Source organism: Uranotaenia lowii, chromosome 3 (genome assembly GCF_029784155.1).
Source record: "Uranotaenia lowii strain MFRU-FL chromosome 3, ASM2978415v1, whole genome shotgun sequence".
Classification (NCBI taxonomy): domain Eukaryota; kingdom Metazoa; phylum Arthropoda; class Insecta; order Diptera; family Culicidae; genus Uranotaenia; species Uranotaenia lowii.
This window is the reverse complement of record NC_073693.1, coordinates 229,980,706-230,003,411: the sequence shown is the minus strand read 5'-3', so window position 1 is coordinate 230,003,411 and position 22,706 is coordinate 229,980,706. Positions and strand designations below refer to the sequence as shown.

The 22,706-nt window shown below is 32.8% G+C and overlaps 1 protein-coding gene across 7 annotated transcripts in view; it reads right to left on the bottom strand.

Moving 5' to 3' along the window:
- The window catches only part of LOC129758338 (uncharacterized), a 219,198-nt gene that overhangs the window by 14,728 nt on the left and 181,764 nt on the right, over positions 1–22,706 (bottom strand). For all 7 annotated transcript variants that reach the window (XM_055755839.1, XM_055755837.1, XM_055755838.1 and 4 more), the window contains one exon: positions 16,531–17,037. In XM_055755839.1, coding sequence (XP_055611814.1) covers positions 16,531–16,798 — 268 coding nt within the window. In that variant the 5' untranslated portion in view covers positions 16,799–17,037. The remainder of the gene's footprint in view (positions 1–16,530; positions 17,038–22,706) is intronic.

The following is a 22,706-nucleotide window of genomic DNA, read 5'->3' as shown; positions in this document are numbered from 1 at the left end:
TCAATGATTTTTTGATGAATTTTTAGGTAACATTTACAAGAATAAATTTGAACTTTTAGGTTTATATGGGAAAACTGAATATTTTTTACTGAAAAATCAACACCATTTTTGTTTCTTCTGTGGAAGCAAGCTTGCTTGTAAGTTTTGTACCAATTTATAGATAATTTAAAGAAAATTTTCCGCTGATCCACTTTGTCGAAGACCGTAGCTTCGTATCTTATAAGACAAAAAAAAGTTATTAGCTGTATAACAAGTGTATATCTTTCGGCATTGAAAAACAATAAATTCAATTGACATCACTGTTGGGTGCCTAGCGAGTATTGCATGACATATTTTCATGTCATACTTCGCAGGCACAAGCAGTGATGTTAATTGAATTTATTGTTTTTCAATGCCAAAAAACATATCCCTATTGAAAAACTAATTACTCTTCTGTCTTATAAGATATGAACTTACGATCTTCGACAAAGTTGTTCAGCAGAAAATTTCATTTCGAAAATTTATAAATTTACACAAAAAAATATGAGCAGGATTGGTTCCACAGAAAAACCAAATAATCAATTTTCCCATACAAATCTAAAAGTTCAAATTTTCTCATGTAAACATTTATTAAACATTCAACCAGTGTTCCGAATATCAATCAAAACAAACACTCAGGATGCGTTTCCTGTTGGAAACATTCTGATTGTATAATGGGATAGCGCCTCTCGCAACTGCTTCGCCTGGCTGGTATGCAATCTCGATCAGCGCTCCTATCAGCTATGCAAACCGAGTCGCATCATTCAGAATAATCGGTTTAGCAAACATCGCATATCGGAGATGATTGAGATACAAACTGATCCATTCTGAATGTAGCTCACTCAGTATCTGCCTGAATTATATGAAATTCAAAATTATTTTTTGCAGAACGAGAAAAATCAAACAATTGTGAGAAACACCATAAATTCTCAGTAATTTTAACGTGACGGACGACAGTTTAATAAAAGAACTTGTAAAAATTGAAAAACACGGCGAAAGTGAACATCTTTCCCTCACAAACACAACTACAATTTTATTTTAATCATACTGATGTTAAAAAACGTTATAACAACAAATAAATTTATTAATTTGTTGTATATCAAATCAAACAAAATACGCTAATGATCGGCTTCATGTATCACTCACTCACTGCCTGATCCATTCACTCCTGATCGAAGACCAACAAGATTCGCCATATGCATTGCGCATTGGTGAGATTCCAATTTGATGATGGTGCTGCACTGTTTTGACAGCAAGCATCGTGCGAGGTGATCTGTATTTTAGCGATGAATTGAACGATCGATGATCGGGTAGGTCGAGTAACAATCAATAACGAAACCCGACCGCTGTACGTTCAGGTGCGAAGGGCAATCAAAAACATTCATTGAAAATGAGTGATATTCGGAACACTGCATTCAACCAAAAATAATGTATGATTTGTAAATCAAAATGAAGGTTTTTAGACCCCAGGGTTTGAGAAATTAAAAAATTACTCCAAATCGACTCAGTCTACCTTTACAGTCCCTGGAATGTCAATTTGACACTTCTGACTAAAACCTTTTTATCCCAGCCGGGTTTTACAAAATTTGTTGTTTTGGAAACGTCGTAATTTTCTACAAATTTGTGTAAAGTATTGCAGTGCTAATATAATCACACAACTAGAATCGGTTAGAAATTTCATTTCTGATGCAAAAAATTATTTCCGGAAATCTTCCGTGAATATACTCTAAATTCAATGCAAAGTTGAATTTGAGAGCAAGAAAACCTGAGAAATTGCAAATTGACAAAAAGTTCGAAAAACAGCTACCTTTTAAAATTCGTCAAAAACTCTGTGCTTTGTAAATTTTGAAAATGTTCCAAATTACGTCAACTTTCCGATCCTCTTTTCAAAATTAATCTGTTGGGGCTTAAACAAATTTGAGGGTTCATTGATTAAAAAGAACGGTCTCCACATCACTTTTTTAAACACTTTTGTTGTCATGATCCTTTAAAATAAAAAAAAAAATAGCATTGTGTGAAACGTATAGCTTTCATGAACACTTAGGAATTTTTTATGTAGCATTCCGTAGCTGATCTACAGTATTTTTTCCGAAGCATGTTTTTCCTTTTTTTGGACTTTGAAAAATGGAAAACTGAAATGTAGTTGGTGAATGTGGTGAACCAGAAATAACATTCTGGTTCGTTCCCGTTTGCCGACACATCGCACCCTTCAAAGCTGTGCAACTGCGTTCACCGAAACTCGTTTACAGAATGATCGTTTCATGTGTCCTCGAAAATATCAACGATTGTCGGATTCACGATTCAAGGTGTGTGTTATTGTTTTGCTATATGCTACACTAACACTACGGTGCCATCGTATTCCATTCGACACTTGAACGATAAATTTATGCTGGTCAACATATCGTGTACACGATCAGAGCTTATACCTCAATCTGGTTCAAGGACTACTCAATTGTGTAATCTTGTAGTATAACTCAATTGATGGATCAATATATTATATCAGTCTAAATTGTCCAATTGTGAAACCTCAGCATATTCTGATAAATTATTTGATATTTTTTAAACTATTTCAATATATCCAACTGTACTCCACCACAGTGAACAACGTCTGAAAAATATATTTGAGTAACGCCAGGAGGTTTCCAAAACTTTTAATTTTGTAGAAAATGGTTTAGAAACAGCAGAGATTCATTTGTTTTAAGTGTTAGGAGTGTCAAATTGACACTCAAGGTCTGATTTAGGAGTTTTTTCCTGGGCTTTCAGAGTGCATCTGTAAATAAAGTAGCTATGCAAAATCAAAGATATCAAGAATTCATTGAGGGTCTCCGTAAAAATTATATCATTTGGATGCACCCGAATAATGTACAAGAAGTCAAATTTCCAATAGTGTCATATTGACACTCAAGAGCGGATTAAGGTTAATTAACCTTTATAATGGTAAACAGCTTTCAAGACATTCCTTGACTGCAATAAAATACCATAGGTTGGTAATAAACTGCCGATGCAGCCGTTCTCAACATAAACCGTAAAATAAACCTTTTTAGAATATAAGGCTTTTTAAACAAAAGATAGCTCTAATGAAAGAGCTGTAAAAATCTGTAACAGTCCCTTTAAAGACCAATTTGGCTGTCAGAAATTCTTTAAATAATTGTTTTGAAGGAAAACGATTTTGAAGGTACTCGTAAGGTTAAATTACATAAATATAAATTGTCTGCCCTCAAATCCTTCAATATTTAATCCGTTTTAAACGAATTGTTTCAACTTTATTCACTCGCCGCCCCTTTTACTAAATTTACGAGCTTACCGCCACTAACAGTTGGAATTCCGAACTTACGTAGGAAGATTATCAACTACAGTACTGTTCATAATTCTAGAAAAATGTCTCTTTCATCAAATTTCGTAACTCTTTATTCAGGAGATAATTTTTTTTTCTAATTTAATACGTTAGATTAAGGTTGCCAGAATTTTTTCAGCAAGTATCCGGTCCGGACAATTCGGGTAATTTTGCTCAAAATATTTCGTTTTAAAGGTGTTCGTTGTTTTTGTTTTGATTAGTTTGCCAAATAAAGTGAATAAATCCGGGCAAAATCCGGGAATTTTTCAAAGAAATCCGGGCAACCGGGCCGGACCGGACTGTTTTGAAATTGAGTATTAAATATCCGGGCAAACCCGGATGAAACCAGGCAATCTGGCAACCTTACGTTAGATAGATCTACTGGCACAGTGTCATACTAATATTTAACTAAATTTGGGTTTTCTCTTATATGTTTGACTTGAGATACAGTAATTCGTCTAAAATCTGCCTTTTTTTACTTTTTTCATTAAAACAACAATATCTCAGAAACTGAGCAACATCTATTTTTAGAATTTTGACATGGTGTTTTTGAAACATGAAGCTAGCATTTGAAGAGAATTTGATAAGTTCTAATATCTAATGTTACGCGAAGTGCAATATTTTGGGATTGGATTGAAAAGTGCGATTAAAATTTTGGACGAATGTTTGCGTTTAAAAAATATCATCAGAGTGAAAAGAAGTAGATGATGAATGTAGATGTGATTGTGCACTTGCTTCCCATTTCTTTAGAATTGTGAACGACACTGTGGTTTATTAAAATTTGTAATTTCAATTAAACTTAATACAACAATGATTTGATTGTATTCCAAGATTTCATACCCATGGCAACCAAAAAGCTTATCAAATTGAACTCAAATTCCTGTACAACTGAGCAAAAATATTTTGTTCAATTATTCACAATTTTGTTATTATATCGGTTATACATGTCTGAAACAATAAAGGGTGATACGGTCAAAATTTGGTCAATATCAACTTGATGTATCTTTCAATTTTGCATTTAAAAAACCTGAACACCCCTCATTTTGAAGGTGTGTGTGTGTGTAGAATGTTGTCCTATTTTGATTTTGAAATTCACTCTTCAATTGTTAAAATGCCGTCCAAGGAAGAAGAGCAGCGTATCAAAATTTTGCTCGCGCATCGCGAAAATCCGAGCTACTCGCACGCAAAGCTGGCAAAATCGCTAAAAGTTGCCAAATCAACCGTTACAAATGTGATTAAAGTGTTTGGGAAACGTTTGTCGACAGCCAGGAAGTCTAGATCGGGGGGAAATCGAAAACCGTAAACCGCTGAGACGACAAAGAGAGTTGCCGGTAATTTCAAGCGAAACCCTAACCTCTCTCTCCGAGAAGCCGCAAATAAGCTGGGTGTATCGTCTACAACCGTGCATCGAGCCAAAAAACGAGCCGAACTATCGACTTACAAGAAGGTAGTGACTCCAAATCGCGATGATAAACAAAATACGACGGCCAAAGCGCGATCCCGGAGGCTGTACACGACGATGCTGACGAAGTTTGACTGCGTGGTAATGGACGACGAAACCTACGTCAAAGCCGACTACAAGCAGCTTCCGGGACAGGAGTTTTATACGGCAAAAGGAAGGGGAAAGGAAGCAGATATTTTCAAGCACATTAAACTGTCAAAGTTCGCGAAGAAATATCTGGCTTGGCAAGCCATCTGTACCTGTGGCTTGAAAAGCAGCATTTTCATAGCTTCCGGGACTGTCAACATAGAAATTTACGTGAAAGAGTGTTTGAATAAACGTCTGCTGCCTTTCCTTAAGAAACACGGTTGTTACGTACTGTTGTGGCCGGATTTGGCATCTTGCCATTACGGTAAAAAGGCCATGGAGTGCTACGCCGCCAACAACGTGCAGGTGGTTCCCAAGGACAAGAACCCTCCCAACACGCCAGAGCTCCGCCCAATTGAGAAATACTGGGCTATTGTCAAGCAGAACCTAAAGTAGATCAAAGAAACGGCTAAGGACGAGCAGCAGTTCAAGGCAAACTGTTTTTCTGCGGCGAAGAAGGTGGACAAGGTGGCTGTTCAAAATCTGATGGCAGGGGTTAAGCGTAAGGCCCGGAAATTCGGAATTGGAAAAGCGGAAGCCTAACTGAATATTTTTCCTGAATTTTATACTAATTAAACTTGAAAAAGAAATTTAATTTGATTTTTTAAATAAACGAACTCACCGATTTACACGCGTTTTCCCTTGACCAAATGTTGACCGTATCACCCTTTATAATTAAGGATGAATTCCATTGATATTTTCAAAATCTAATGGGCTATGCTGTAGGTTAATAATTAAAAAAATCATCAAATTCTTTCAAATTTTTATCGAATGAAAATTGTTACCTGAAATTTTCTGAAAAATATAATATGAAAAACGAATTAAACGAAAAGAAGGATGAATGTTTTTCCTCCAAAAATCCCGTTTTGGTTCTGAGGATTTCTTATCGTGAACAAAGTGTGGGAATGATGAAGTTCGTAGTAACGAAATAATTTCTACAAATCTTTGCTTCAAAATTATTGGAAATTACATGAAAAATATAAATGAAATTCACTTAAACCCCTATTCGGTGAAGAAAAATTGCTTCAAATATCAATTACAGTTGAGTGTTCGAATTTGCCTGTGGAGATAAAATCAAACCTTACTGATGATTCACAGAATAAACGATAAGATTTGGTATTAATTCTTGAATCGATCCCAAGTTAAGTGTCATTTCAATTTAGAAATATTTCTTAATCAAGCTATCAAAACTCAACTAAGCCTCACCACTCCCTTTAGCCCTTCCAACGCCCCTAAAGTTTAAAATTGGGGTCGAAGTCCCCTTAGAAGCTCTTAACGCCCCTTGTAGGCAGTAAGGACCACTTTGAAAACCACTGAATTATTTAAAAAAATAACGGGGGTATTGAAGGTAAAACTAAATTTTCCGATGCATGCGGTGGCTCAAATAGCCTTCTTCAGATTCCTACGAAAAAAGACACACAAGCCAGGTGTCATTTGATTTGGTCTCTGCATTTAATGTTTTTATTTCAAATGAATTTACGGGATCATATTTTAAAAACATCTATATTTTGCAATATTTTGCAATATTTTGCAATATTTTGCAATATTGTTGCGAAATAACAGCGGAATTTTAATTCTTTGACCGGAAAACAAAGTGCCCATTTAAACCGTAGAGCTGAAATGCAATTCTTTTGGATTCGTCCTGTTGATGCAATAGATCATCTTTAAATTTGGAAACAATCATCTGGATCTATGCATTTCATTTGATTTAATGGTAAGCAGGAAGGACCTCAAAATTAAATTTTTAGATAGAACCTCAACGAAGCCAGAAGAAAATTTTATGAATGCAAGTTTTACAAGCATTTTTGAAATTTTTAATTTTGTGGTTTTTCCATTTTTATTTTAGTCAAAATTACTATTAATCAATTATTGAGAACGAATAAATTTATCTGAATTTACACTATTTACAGATTTAAATTTATAGAAGACAAAAAACTCACATTTTTCTGGAAAAGCTGTAGTTTTACGAGATTATTTTTGAAAATAGGTAACAAATCAACTAATAACTTTGAACATATTGTTTAGAAAAAACTGTAGAACATTACCTACAAAGATTAAAAAAAAGGTTTTAATTGGAAGATTATTTTTTCTTTAAACAGCAAAAGATTTTGACTTCTGAGAGAAAAGTAATAGTCGTTCTTTTTTTTTAGTTTTTCCTACTTCTGTATAAAACTGGAATCTTGACAAAATTTACAAAACTTTCCAATGAAATTGATCTTTGGATATGTTTTGAATTATAGGTCAAATCGTTTTACAGTCTTTAGCCAAGTTGTTGAATGAGTTAAAATCTTCAATATCAAAAACTCAAACACTTTCGTTGATGATGAAAGAAATATATAGGTTTCAAAAGTATTACTTATACCCATCTCAACAGTATACTATTATCTTATTCAGTTAAAATTTAATTTCAACACCTTCATTACAGCTTTAAAAAAAATTATGTTTGGCAACACTGGAAATATATAAAATAAAATAAAATTCTATGGCAACGTTTGTTATATTGGCAACACTAGGCAAAACAAACAAAACAAAGTCAGTAATTAATCTATTCTTATGAGCGACAGGCGTGTCTGAGTTAATCGCTAAATTCGTAAAATCTCGACTATGGCGTGGTTGGTAGTACAAGAACTGAGAGCGCAGATTATCAAAGCTGCTGCTACGAAAAATTAGTTTTTGTTTCGGTGGAAAGACGGATTGGCACAGGGAGCGCAGATTTTCAAGGCTGCTGCTACGAAAACAAAATGTATCGGTCCCCGGAAGAAAGACGGATTGGTATAGGAAGCACAGAATTTAAAGGCTGCTGCTGATCGTTTTTTTTATTTGGCCTTTCAGTGGAAAAAGACGGATTGGCTTAAGAAGCGCTGATTTTAAAGCCCTTGCTGCTGATTGTTTGCATTGATTTGGCCTTCCGGTGGAAAAATATGGAATTGGTTCAGGAAGCGCCGAATTTTAAGGCTTCCCTTGCTGATTGTTTGTTTGCTTTGACCTTCTGGTGGAAAAGACGGATTGTATTGGAAAACGCAGATTTTTAAGGCTGTTGCTGCTGCTGATTGTTTCAATTTGGCCTCCCAGGTGAAAAAGACGAATTGGTATAGGAAGCGCAGATTTTCGAGTTGCCGCTGCTGATTTTTTTTTTTATTATGATTTGGCTTTCCGGTGGAAAAAGACAGGCTTTAAAAGCACAGGTTTTTAAGGCTGCTGCTGGTTGTTTGTTTTGATTTGGGTTTTCGGTGAAAAAAAACAAATTGGCTTAGGAAATGCAGATTTTTAGGGCTGCTGCTGCTAATTGGTTGCTGTGATTTGCTTTCCTGTGCAAAAGACGGGCAAACAAAACAAAGTCAGTTGTTGATCTATTCTTGTGAGCGACAGACGTGTCTGAGTGACTTTCTGAATTGAGATTCGTTGGAATCGTAAAATCACGACAATTCTGAGGCGTTCCTTCCAACCTGAATGTCGAGATTCGAATCTCCTGGTTAAACTCAAACTCAAGGAGTACTTAATGATCTCTAATATTCATAGGAAAAAATTAATATCAAAATATCTCATCTTGATATAATTTTGTTTTTCTCTTTGATCAGGTAATTAGTTATCTATGTTTGATTCCTCTCAAAAATGAATCCTTTTGTAACTTCTAAACGCTGTATTACCATAACAAGATATGATGGACAAAATCTAACAAAAGGTAAAGGTAAAGGTAAATCAGCACAAAATTTGCCTATTTAAAGGGGTAAGCTCTGAGGAACTTATCGGTATCGATTTTCCATAAAGGCCAATACGCCAAGGCCAATAGAGAAAACGCATTCAAAGTCTCATTCCTTACAACGTACCTCAAATGCTTGAAAAAAAATCATAACTCCATTCTGCGATAAGTGAATACAGATTTTCCGTGATTGTTGCATGAAAAAATAAATATATTGAATTTTCCACCCTTTTGTTTTCTCATTTTGTCTTCTCGCCAAAATGCAAGCGCACTGTTTAAAGCCAGAATTACTGTTCGCATTTTGGATCATCCACTACAGAAGCGATATCTAGGTCGATTTTGTCTTCAAAGCAACTCAAAGTTATCTAACTGAACACATTGACACATTTTAGCTCCTAACCATTAAAAAATCACTACTTTTTGAGTTTAAGCCTACAAAATTTATTTCAATGTATGAGATTGCCCTTTTCGGAAAAATTTCGTCATATGAGAATATACTAAAATTACTATTCGCCCCTGGGATGATGATGGCGCAAAAAGTATCGTGATTTCACATTCATAAAAAAAATCAATTTAAATATTCCAAAATAAAAAAAAATTGAAAGAGGATCATGTTCTAAGATGAATAATAGAAATTCAATAAATCAATTCGTTCAACGATTTTATCTATCCAGATCTTAAGACAAATTTGGTCTAAATCGAATTACTTTAAGAAGATTAACCTCAAAAACAATTGGTTTCCCCAATCCCGTATGTCCTTTCTTCAGTTTTGCTTGCATCTAGCGTAGCTTATTCATGCGATAGGACAGCAGCTTAGCCTTTCCTGTCCGTTTTTTGTTTGTCATTTTCAGTAGAACATTTTACAGCAACAAAATTAAAATTTGGCAGTGTTTGAATTGGTCTTAAATTTCTGAAAATAATTACCTTAAAAAATTTTGCTTATAAAGAAAGTTTAGTGTGTTATCCTTTATCAAATTTAATTATTTTTGATTATTTTTTGTATTTAATTGCTTTCGACATTTGGAAAACTTACTCTATAAATGTACACAGCATATAATTCGCTGCTTGAGCTCGGTTCGGCAAAGAACATTTCACAAAGTGTCCTTCTTCATTTTCTTCCTGTGACATTGTCTTGCCAAATGCTCTGTCTCAGTTCGGGCCATCTTGGCATAGGCTAAATAAAAAAGGATCAACGCTCAAAAGTTGATATATAGAGGTTTACTCCTGCTTTTCTTATGCTTATCCCATTCAGTTGCTTCTTCTCTTTTTTTTTCTGTAGCCGTAAAAATAATAAAAACATTGCCACTGGAGAAAACATTGGGATGTCATGCTTCAAAAGTTAAAGTCTTCATTGTAGATTGCGACCCAAGCTGGAGTTTGTGTTATTGGCTCAACACATTTAGTGTGACAAATATTTGGAAACCAGATTTTTCCACTAGCTTTGAAAACTAAATAAGAAAAACGCAATCGTCCACAAACCACTGTGCCATGTTGGGGTAGGTTATTCGAAACGGGAAATGAAAAATGGGAATCCGAGAAAAAAGAATAAAGCGGAAAAACAACAAGTCACTTTCACGGCCGATGGAAACGTTTTTCCGTTGGGAAAACTAAAAATGAAGTTGTGGATGATGTTCGGAAGGAAATAAAAACAGGCAAAGCTTTATCGCCATTCAGCAAAAAGCAATAAACTCTTTGAAAATTGGAACACAGGTTGCTAGCGCTGTTTCTCATTTAACACGTTCGTCGCCACGCTCATTTTAGTAGTTTTACCAGCCAGGCGCAAAGAAATTCTGAGAGCGAGAAATAAAAGAGGGAGAGTTCCCAGATTTGAAACGCGTGGCTAAACTGAGCGGCTTACTTGAGTAAGAGAGCGTCACCTGCTTTTTGATGTGACGGGGCCCCCCAGGAAATACACCCGTCTGCCGAATATGGGTGACGTGGCGACGAATAGATTTTATGTACACCTGCAAACTGCAAAATTTCATGTGGAAGAGCTTTTTTAAAGTAAATTGAATGCTTAGAAGTGCAAAAGATGGTAAGTTAAATCAGTTCAGCATCATTCGGATGAACAAAACTTTTTAATTCCATTTTAAAAATGATTTGGAGACATTGAATTCAGGTATTAAATTTGTTTTACTTTTTGCTTTTTTTTCGATTCAAGGATAGAATTCCGGAATAGAAAAGATTTAAAGATCACCGTTCAGGTATTTAAACTTTAAGTAAATTCGTATTTAAGTATCCCAAAATTAGACTATGCACTGAAACTTAAAATGAAACTTAAAGAGCAAGTTCAGTCGTGTTGGAAGAAAGTTGTTGAAAATATGACACTTGAGGCAAATTTTGAAAATTACACAATGCGTCATATTTTTTTAGATTTGCGACTGTAATTTTTTCTCGAAACTATGTCGGTTGAAATGAAAAAAAAAATGTTTTGAAAAAAAAGGCAGCATCAGATCTTGAATTTATTTTGCATTGTTAAATTTTCTAAATGTGCAACAAGTGTCAAAATATCTACCACTTTCCTCCAACACGAGTGAACTTGCTCTGAAAATCCTCAATTTTATTCAAAACTTGAATTGAAACAGGATGGCTACACAAATTGAAGTATATATTGCAGAAAAAGTTACGGTTCTTTTCTTTTTTTGTAGGCCTCATACAAAAGTTCTTTCTCGACATACCAATCTACCATTTGGAGGTTTACCCATCAGATTCCCAGACATCATGCAATTTTAGGACACCCTCGTGTACATGATTTGTGACCGTTCATTTCATTTGTCAAACTGTTAAAAATTTTCGTATCAAAAGTGTGGTGAACAAATCGGTTGATTCATATTTTTTTCTAAGATTTTAATAACTTCATGTAATACTTAGAATAACAAATGCCATTCTACAGGAAACCCCAACAAGGTCGTGCGAACGGGGGGTGGGAGAGTTAGGGGTAGACCCTTCCCCTTGGGGATTTTTTCTAAGTAAATTTTTTAGTTTGAAAAATGAGTTAGCCGTGGTAACGGGAAATTATTAAAAAGTAATAGGTTTACAATGCTTACAAACATAGCAGAAAATTGGCTCGCCTCCGGTGGAATTTAATCTTTAATATAATATTTAAAAAAAAATCGTTTGAAATTGTCTTCAAACAAACTTTTTTCAGCCTAATTTTTTTTTATTGTGTTCATATTCCTTTAAATGCTCAGCTCCAGCTCCAGCTCCATTCAAAATGATTTTTAAAAAACTACACAAGACAACCTTATTCTGTTTTAACGAGGTACAAAGAAGTAAAGAGCTTATTTTGATTTATTCAATTATTCGTTGTAATCTTTTGTTTTTGAAAAAAAAGGTTTTAAAAAAGGTTAAAGTCATCTTAGACATTTCTGCACTTTTCTTACAAAACTGTTAAAAATATTAGAAAAAGAATAATATAAATGTCTTAAATCAATGATCAACTTCCCCGGAACCACAATAAGACTTCTGAGAACAAAGTCATAGTATTTTTTTTGTTCCCTTTTCCCCATTTCGTAAATATTATTTTTGATTTTCTCAAAGCAAAAGTCAAATTGGTACGCATTGTTCTATCATCAATGCTTCATTCAACTCAAATCTGATTCATTTTAAAACTTTTAAAAGCCATATTACCAAAACTAGAGGTGATATACTAAATCTGAGAAAAGTTCTCAGTTCACGACACCAAGGTATTTCAAATTAATTGCCGAAACAAAGGCTCAAAAAATTATAGTGCTTAACTGGTTATAACTGATGAATTTAATTTATTAATTTCATTTAAAAAAAAACGTTTTTATTTAAAAAATCTTAAAGTTGAAAAATTTACTTTTTTTCATCTTTTCACTTGTATTATTAATTAATCAAATTTCATAGTCCCAATATTTAATTGTTTGAAATTTTTGCAATAGGTTTGTCTTTTTTTTCAATTCGAATTTTTGTGTCCTGAAAACATAATCTTTACAGAGACCTATAAATCAGAATCAAACGTTAACAGTGCGACCGAAAAAAAATCTTTACCATCCAGTGAAAAACATAAACAGCATTCAATTGACTGGAACGAAATCGACATAAACTACAGACGGCAAACTATCTATTTCCTGTTCTCTTCAAAAAGTGAAAAAAGTGATAAAGTGATGTAGACCTAAGCAAACAATTGTTAACATACAAAACGAGTTTGGCTCTTAATGCCTCATGGTATGAGCCGTTTGAAATAAAAAAAAATACAAAAAAGAGACACCAAAATGTTTTAATTTTATTTGATAACTCAATATCATACAGACTGGTTTCGTAAACTACGTTTAAAACTATCTTTAATTATTTTCAAATCAAAACACACATGCACTTGGTTGAACATTCCCTTGAAAAAGATTTAAAAAAAACGATCAGAGTGTTCAAAAACAATCGCTGATTGATCTGCACCCAAGACTAAAAAAAAGCCAAATTCAAATTGACGAATCTAAATTTCCACGACCCTTGTTTTAATAAGTTATTTAAATAATAATAATAAATCCTTCTTTAGGAAATATATAGACATTTTACTTATTTTATTTCTTTTAAATCCTTCTTTTTGTGGATTTCATAAATTTATAAAACATTTCAAAAATGATTCTATGTAGCTAAATTAAAAAAAAAGTTAATGCGCAGTGTAAACTAAATAAGTAGGAGAATAGGGATGAGACCGCTGCAAGCTCTGTAAAATATAACTTTGGATGAAAAATATTCTTCGATTTTTGCAGTACAATTCATGTAAGCAAAGCACAAACCTCACTCGTTACCTTGAAAAGATAATCGATGCTATACAAAGTGTTTTTTTATTTTTATCCAAAGGCTGTGTAACCTAAGGTTGCCAGAATTTTTTCAGCAGGAATTCGAGCCGGAAAAACCGAGCAATTTTCTACAAAAACCTGGCAAAATCCAGGCATTTCATTTCTAAATTGACCACCAAAAGACCGGGAAAGATCCAGGCAAATTTTGGCAAAACCCAGTAATAAGTCAACAAAATCAATATAAAAAATTAAAAAAAAAATTGCATAAAAATTCATAAACAGATTTTAAATCGTATTAGAAGCTTCTAAAAAACCTTTCATGATTTTTTTTTTGCAAAATTTGCTCATACTTTTTTGCTTTGGTGGCTTAATATAAAAATTGCACAACAAAATTCATTTTTATTTTGCTTTATTTGCCAAATAAAAAATTCGAGAAAAATCCGAGCATTTTCAATGAAATATCCGGGCAAACCCGGATAAAACCGGGCAATTGGCAATCTTAGTGTAACTGTAGGATGAGAATAAATAATCTCAAAAAAATTGCTCTGCATAACCAGCAAATTTATTGATTTTTATTACCTTTGCAAAACATTTCATGAAATTATTGAAAGTTCTAGCAAGCATTGTCTGGCATTTTCAAATGCTTTTCAAAGAGTGTCAATGGATTTGAATGTTCTGGATGATTAAACCCGCAAAAATTTCTTCTTCCATACAAATTAAAAAAAAAAGACAAAACAAAATTGAAACGCGTTGCGCTAATTCAGGAATCAACCAAACCATTTAATACTTTACAATGATGCTTGGTGACCCAAAATGCATCGAAAAAACATGTGGGAGCAAAAAGTCATTTTTTGCAGCGGTCTAATGGGGATACTTGATCCCCTTTTCTTATTTTCATCATATCTTTACGGGAAAATTAATCAACTCGCCGTCTTTTGCAATTCATGATAGCGTGTAATTTCAAGCTTACATGCTCCAGAAGTAATAACGATACATGAATCTGTAGATAAACTAGAAGCATTTTCGTGGAACGAAAAAATTGTGATATTTTTTAAGTTTAAGGAGACTTCATCCCTTACTAAAGGAGATTTGATACTTAATTCAGGCAAAAGCCCTTAAGCCCTAGGCAAAATTTTAGCAAAATTCTAAAATAAAAGGCCCGTTGATTTTTTTTTGAATATAACTTCCCATTTCACAGTTTGTAAGTATCAGACAAAGTCTTCTAAAAGTTTGTCCACTACGCTATAATTGCATACTCAAAGGCGCAGTTTTTAGAAATACAATTTTTCAAGTCTTTTTTAGCAGATAATCACTGAAAAACTTTCGTTATTGGACAAATATTTGTTATTTCGTCAAAACCGATGATCGTGATCCATTCAGAAGAAAATTATATCTTTTTGGACTCAAGGGATCAATGAAACCCATAACATACATTTTGGGAAAACTTTGTCTTAAAAAAATGGAAAGTTTACTATATTGCTTTGAAAATATGGAAAAATGAAGTTCATGTTATACTCTAACGATTGCCATATTGGAATGAATATTTTTATTGTAATTTATTCACGTGGGATACATACATTTTAAAGTGATAAAAAAAGAACTTCAAATTAAATTTTGTAAAATTTTTTAAACAAAGATCAATAAATCGAAAAATAAATTGTTAAGACAACAGCATTGTTTTTTTGTTCTATTTGGCGCATTTTTCTCAAATATTTGATATTGTTCTTCGAAATTATCGACGTTTTACGGTGAGTTTTAAAAATAATAAAACAGATTTAACAGTTGGACTGGACAACTGGTAAATCTGATTTAATATTCTTAAAACTCACCGAAAAATGTCGATAATTTCGAAGAACAAACAATCGTGGTGATAAATCCAAAACTCAATATTTGATATTTGATTTCGATTTATTAGACTATTTCACTTTTCGTCCTTTTTCGCAGATCAATGCCAGACTCATATAGGTTGTTCCTCATGCATTTTTAAGTATTTTTTGCAAAATTTGAGATCGTTTGAATTAATCTTTGTCCTGCGCAATAAGTTTTTGTAAAAAAAAGTAAATGTTTCTTGAAAGTCTTTTAATGAGAATTCTAGCTTGTCATTATTGATATAAAACATTATTTGTACAGAAATTTCACTTACAAGTTGAAAGTCGAAAATCTGCAGTAATTCAGAAAAAAAAATCCCTAAAACTTTTCTTGCAATGCTAGCCCTTTTAATAACCTTTCTTTTGATGTTATAAATATACGAATTGGATATATTGTGGTCAAGTTTTTTAAAGATGTTTTGCAAAAGAATTGAAAAAGAAGAAATGAAATATGAATGAAGGTAATTTAAATTTAACAATTATTATCAATTTTATAAACAATTTTTAATCATGATCAAATATCTGATCTTATGTGATTTTTTTAGAATTCGAATACGAAATCTTTTAAAATCTGGTTTTATATTTAAAGATATTCTATTTCTGTGCATCAATTATTATGTCCGAAGCTTTAAACTCAAATGTCATGTGAAATATATTTCTTGGTGGTTCGAATATGGATTTCAGATTATCACTATACCTACTGCTTCCCTTTTCTAATTCAGAATAAGGAACATCATAACTAGTTTGTCGAGTTTGTAATGGTCATTAGCAGGAAAATGAGTTTAGAAATAAATGTTCTTATTTTTTGTGCATTTTTGGATTTATTATTATTTCTAGCAAAATTTAACAAATTTTAGCAGACCAGTTTTCAATAGAGTTTAAAATATAAAATTAAGTCGAAAGTAAAAGTAATTACACTGATATCCGTACATCTTCGGCTACTTAGAATCAATTTTAAAATGCTTTTTCTCATATTGAAGCAGATAAAATTTCTAAGAATCATCTCAACATCATTGTTACGTAAGAATTTAAATACTGTTGATATTTTTGGATTAATGAATAAAAGATGAAAAACTAGTTTTTCAGGAGAGGTTTCAATTTCATCGACGGTTTAGACTAGATTTGTATCTTGAATTTTTCTTAATTTTTATAGATTTCTATGGTTTATTCAAACTAATGACTTATAATTAATATATAAATATATAATATGGCAGTTTTATTGCATTAAAAAAAACATAAAAAAAGGAAAAAGGACTTACCGGCACGATTGTCCACCAGCACCTCGTCGACGCCCGCCCCCATCGGCGAAGCGTACCGGTCCGTGGTCGTGGAAGTGGCCTCGTTTCCGGTCCATCGGTTGTCCTTGTTGAGCAGCAGCCGCCCATTGATCGGAGCCTGCTGGAACTGGTGCTGGGCCACCGAATCGCCATTCAGCTTGAAGAACCCGAGCACCAGGAAGGACCAAATGCCCAGCCCGAAGATGAACTTGAACACGATTCGTGTCTTCGGCGACAGTCGGGGGGACATTTTGTTTTTTTATGTGTCTTTTGTCTTTCTCTCTTCCGGGCTTTTTATTTTATCAATCTTTGATCCCCGGGTGGGTTTCGTGAGGTTCGTTTCTGTTTAATGTTGTTGATGTTTTGGGTTTCTCCAAAGTCTTCGTTCGGCTCGGTTGAAACGGTTCTAGTTGATGATGACCCCGTTCGTCAGCCTCCGGTGGTTCTACTCAGTGCTCATACTTCTTTTTTCGGGTTGAGAAACTGTATCTGCGAATGAAACAGAAGAATAAAAGTACACTAATTAGTCTACATTTTTTTTTGTCGTTTGTTTTTGTTTCAATTCAATTTTTCAGATGTGTCGAAAAGAGGCAAGAGTTGCTACATTTTCTATGCTGTCCGGAAAAACGAAAAAGAAAAAAATCCTCCCTCTTTCCCCATTTTCTGCTTGCGGCAGAGCTTATTCTAGAAAGAAGTGATTAAAGATGTTTCTTGCAAAGGAGAAACACAAGCTGAAATCGAGACACAATAACAGAGAAAATAACCCGGTTGGCAATATAAGCGCTGCTATCATGTTAGAGAAACCAAATGGGAGGATGCCAGCAACGAGAAGAAAAGTCTCAATACAGAATTAAACGACGAACGGGTTCAATTAATTATTTAAAGGGATTTAATGGAGCGTTTCGGAACGGTTTCAGTTGCTTTCATTTCGTTCCTCCCTACTCTTAGCTTCACCCCATTGGGGTTTTTGGTTCGTATCTTGGGGGCAAGAATTCGTTATTCGTTGGAATGCTGAAAGTCAAATTAGCGCAAAATTACTTCCAACATCATTCAGCATCCCTCCCGCTAACCGGTTTGTGTTATTGGAAGTTGCTTTTGACTTTAGTTAGTGGAAAAATTGATGGAGTTGGTTTTTTTTCTATGATGTACGACTGGTTATTGCTGGGCAAAAAATTGATACATCCAGGAGAACAACCACCAAGATTGAGAAATACGGTATAATTTTGACTGAAAAAAAATTATTTTTATTGCTTTGATGAAACTCAAATAATTCCTATTAAAAATCACATAGATCCGGTCATTTTTCAACGATTGACGCAAAAAAAGGACTTTCTTGGAAAATCACTCTTGAGAACGACGTTTGCGAAATAATGGTAAGGGTGTAAAAAACTATGGAAAACAATCCTCCTTCCCCTAGTGAGATCATTCGTTTTCAATTCCATATGTCAATTGACTATTTTTTTTACATTTCTGACATTCAAGTTGTCATGAGTATATGGAAAAAAAATTTTTACACAATCGCAGATGAAATTTCAAAAGCGAAATTAGTGAAATGTGGGAAAATCTTGGAATGCTGAAACAAACAAATTATTCACAGAAGATAAAAAAAACTAAACTTCGAAAGAAATCTCGATCTCTAACAGTCTAATATCTGTAAAAACCAAGGTTGCCGAAAAAAATTCTATGTTTTTGCAAAAAAAAAAAAAAACATATGCTTACTTTCTGTGGTTTTACTCAGAAATTCTGTGATGGTTTTCTGTGATGAAAACTGCATAAATTTCCTTGAAAAGTCATGAAGAAATGAGTCTTATTTACACTTCACTTAAAAAACTCAATTAACATTAAAAACGTTAGCATAAATTTCCTAAACAAAGTAAGAATTTAAAAGTTTATGTTGACATGAAATTTATAATTTAGGAAATACGTAGAAAATTCCTACAATCTGTGAATTTTTCCGAAATCCTGTGTTCTGTGACAAAGATTATGTGATGAAAATTTTCTGAAAAAAGAAACGCTGAAAATCCCGGGAATTCTCGAACTCAATAAATAAAGCTTAGTTAGGAAGGAACAAAAAGTAATTTCTTCTTTGAAACCCCCCCACCTCTTAGAAAATTTCCAAAAACTGGAAGGGGGAATAAATAATGTTTGAAGTATTTTATGGAAATCTTGAAGAATTTATCAAATATCCAAGAGATTACACAAGCAAAAATTACATTGTGCAAGATCACCTTTTGTGTTCTTGATTTAATGAATTTTTGGATAAAAATTACTTGATTTATATGTTTTGTGCAATAATATGTAGTATGCAATTTTGTTGCATACAAGCTTCCGTGTAACTTATTCCAATTTATTAGTTTTTTGCATTATTTTTTATCATCCTCCTCGTGATGTTCCAACTTCAAGTGACAAAAGATGGGCTTAAAATTTGTTCCGGTCTTACTAAGAAGTAACATGCCGAAATTGGGAAAATGATCGGATTCAGCAAGAAAAATTAGTGTTCTACTTTGCTTGAGGGCACAGACCTTATAAAAATGACTTTCAAACAATCAATCAATGTTTAAAAATGGTAAATTCATTGAATTTGATAAAAATTGTGTTTTTTTTTAATTCGAAAACTTAGTGTTAAAGTGAGAAACGACGATATATCTGTTAACTTAAGGTTGCCAGATTGCCCGGTTAAATCCGGATTTGCCCGGATATTTAAAACAAAATTTAGGTATAGTCCTGCCCGGCACGGTTGCCTGGATTTCATTGAAAAATGCCAGGATTTTGCCCGAATTTATTTACTTGATTTGGCAAATTGAACAAAAAAAGCAGTTTTGAAAAATTATCATAAAAGGAGTTTTGGAAGCCTAAAATACGATTCAAAATCTGTCGATGAGTTTTTATAGTTTTTTTTTAATTTTTTATTTTTTTTAAGTAATTTCTGGGTTGAGAAAAAAATGCCCGGATTTATGGTTGTCACTTTTGAAATCACATGCCTGTATTTTGTCAGGTTTTCAAATAAAATTGCCCGGTTTGTCCGGCCCGGATACGAAGTGGAAAATAATCTGGCATCCTTATGTTAACTCTTTAATGCATGACTTTTTTTTAAATGAGAATATCAGTTATTGATTCAATGAAACAATAACATTTTAATTCAAATAACACAACGGAGCAGGTTTGAAGTCTTAATGTTAAGAACTACAAAAGTAAATGCACATCAAAGATGAAAAGTTATTTGAAAAATTCTTAATTCTTATGAATATGATTTTGCAGTTTTTTTCTTAACCTTGTTAATTGGGTGCAAGAAGATGTTTGTGATTGGATGTGATTAAAACGTTTGTTAGAAATTTCAAATCTAAACAAATAACAACGATTTTCCAAAACTGTTAATTAAAAAAATGATTTTTACTTTTTTTCGCATACTTTGCTCGATATCTCACACATACATTAAAATCTGGTAATTAAAATACCATAAGCTTATTTCTTATAACCTTTTGAATATTTTATTTTCAATGCATCACTGAAAAATATCCAAGGGTTTCCGAGATATTTGGATTTTCAAAGAGTTGTGTTAAGCCAACACTACCAAGCAATTCTCATGAAGTAATGCTACCAGATGAGTTAGAATGTTCTTTTTTTTCAACATTATTTATTTTATTTTATTTACATAGTATTATTTTTTTTTTCAACAATCACCTTCCGTGTCACAAACTGCGTAATTTTTAAGTTTTTGAATATATAGAGTACAATACAGTTACTATTTTATATTTTTTTGGGGTTTGCTAATAGAATTTTTGAGGCATTGAAATAGTTTGAAATCTTTAACAATACTTCAACTTAAATATTTAAAAAATATCGTATAGATAAAGTTTCTGATGCAGTAGAGCGTTAAAATCTTCTTTTATAATTTTCGGGAAAAGGAATTTTCCAATTCGGAATAGCAATCTGGCAGATTGTTGGGCTCGAATTAATTCATGCTTTTTTTTTTAAATGAGTTAACCTAACCAAAATGTTAATGTTAGAGTGGATGAACAAAAATTTTTGAATTAGTTTTTGATGAATATTATCTTCCGGGGCTTTTTTCTGCTCAGTTAAAATATATAGCAGATGAAAAAAATACATTTTGGAGTTGAAGTTTACATAAAAAAAGACAGAACACTAATATATTCATAAAAAAGTTTTCTGGTCTTTCGAATGCGTTTCTATTTAAAATTTTAAGCAATTAGTTAAAGTTGTAGAAAAATAAACATTTAAAAAAATTTCAGATTATGGAGTTGTTTTACAGACTTCATTTTGGGCTTTGAAACAAAATTCCGAGTTTAATAATGCATATTTAGCATACAGACAGATCATTTTTGAGTGACCCTCTGTAAATCTTATATAATAACAGGATTCTTAAAGTTTGTATGATTTTCTCCCTTAAGGCAAAAAATCATTTTTAGGAATTCGTTTTCGGGAAAAATGCTCCGTTGATCAACATCAACAGCATTCAACAATGAAAAAAAAATGCCGTTTTGACTTCAAGGGATCAATTGAAACTGAAGGTTGAATTTGTAGGTCGAATGTTTTATTTAAAAAACCTGTTTTTTGTTTTAAGTCAGATAGTTTTGTTTAAATTTTTTAAATTAATTTCAATTTTTTTCTAGAACTTCAGATCTTCTTACACAGAAAAAATTTTTGATCATTACGTGTCACTGAAACTGCAACCTTTAAAATAAATCAACCTGTAATTTTAAATTGTTTTCCTTGAAAGTTAACGAAGATTCATTTATTATTACAGCAAATGTCCTGTAAAAAAGTTGTATACTGTACGATTAAATGTCACGTAATTTGTTTTCGACCTGTAAAATTGCGGTAAATGTCCTGCTCCTTTTTGTTACAGGACATTTGCGTAATTTTACAGGAACAAATTTTTGCTGTGTAAGAGCTTTCGATTTCAAGATATGACTGACGAATCATTCTCTCCATTCTCCCCTTTTGATGGACTAATTTTTTAATATTGCAATCACTCTATCATTCTTCATACAAGTCTTCAGGAAGCAAATATAAGTCGAAAATATATGAGTGGTCTTTTAAGTGACCTTTGGAAAAAAATTGTTAGCCGATGATGAAATAAATAAAGATCAGTTATCAATCATTGTCTTTCAAGCATGTTGATTCATTTGTATAAGGCACATACGAACAATTTAACCAGATTGTTTGGATGACGTGTAGCTATTAAGGCTACCCTTTTTCTGATTCAAGTGTTAGAGCTGGCCAATTTCTACACTGCGGCCAAACGTTTGGGATCACCGGCTTAAAAACATGCAAATTTTGATCGTTCATATCTCAGCCGTCTTAGGAAATATTGCAAATCTTCTGATAATATTTATAAGATAATGAGCAATAGTTATTTTGGAGGTATTTTGCTCAGAAATAATGTTTTAGCTTTGTACCGTGAACTTAATCTAAATTTGGAACATTTAAAAAAAATCGCATTCAATATTCAAACGTTCATCTCGTGATAGGGTGGACCAAATTTCAAAATTTTAGTTGCATTAGAATCCTTTATTCTTTACTTCTAGGGCTTGTGATATAGCTCAGTTGGCAAGTCTGTTGTCTCCTGAGCCGATGTCCGCGAGTTCGAGCCCAAGAGCAAACATCGAACACAGTTGTACCGGATAAGTTTTTCAATAACGATCCGCCAACTGCAACGTTGATAATGTCGCGAATGCCATAAAGATGGTAAAACGACTATAATCGAAACAAAAAAAAAATTCTTTACTTCTCAAAACACAATGAAAAAATGATGTGCAAAACTTAAAGAATATAGATTTAAATAATAAAACAGAAACTAAAGTTATCGTCCAAAAGTTTAGGATGACCCCCTGGTATGGTGTATCGGCAAAAAGTTTGGGATCATTCTTTTAAAAACATGTAAATTTATCTCATTCGTATCTTCCTCATCTAACATCGTATTGCAGATCTGAAGAGTTCATTGTTGTTTTTCACTAAATTCATTGAAAAAGTAAACTTTAAAGTGATAATTATAAAAAAATTCGAATCATAAATGTGAACTTTCATAAAACAACTATTTTAAGTTAAATTTTTTATGATTATCACTTTAAAATATAATTTTGAATGAATTTAGGCTTCCAAATGAACCCTTCAGATCTGAAATACGATGTTAGATG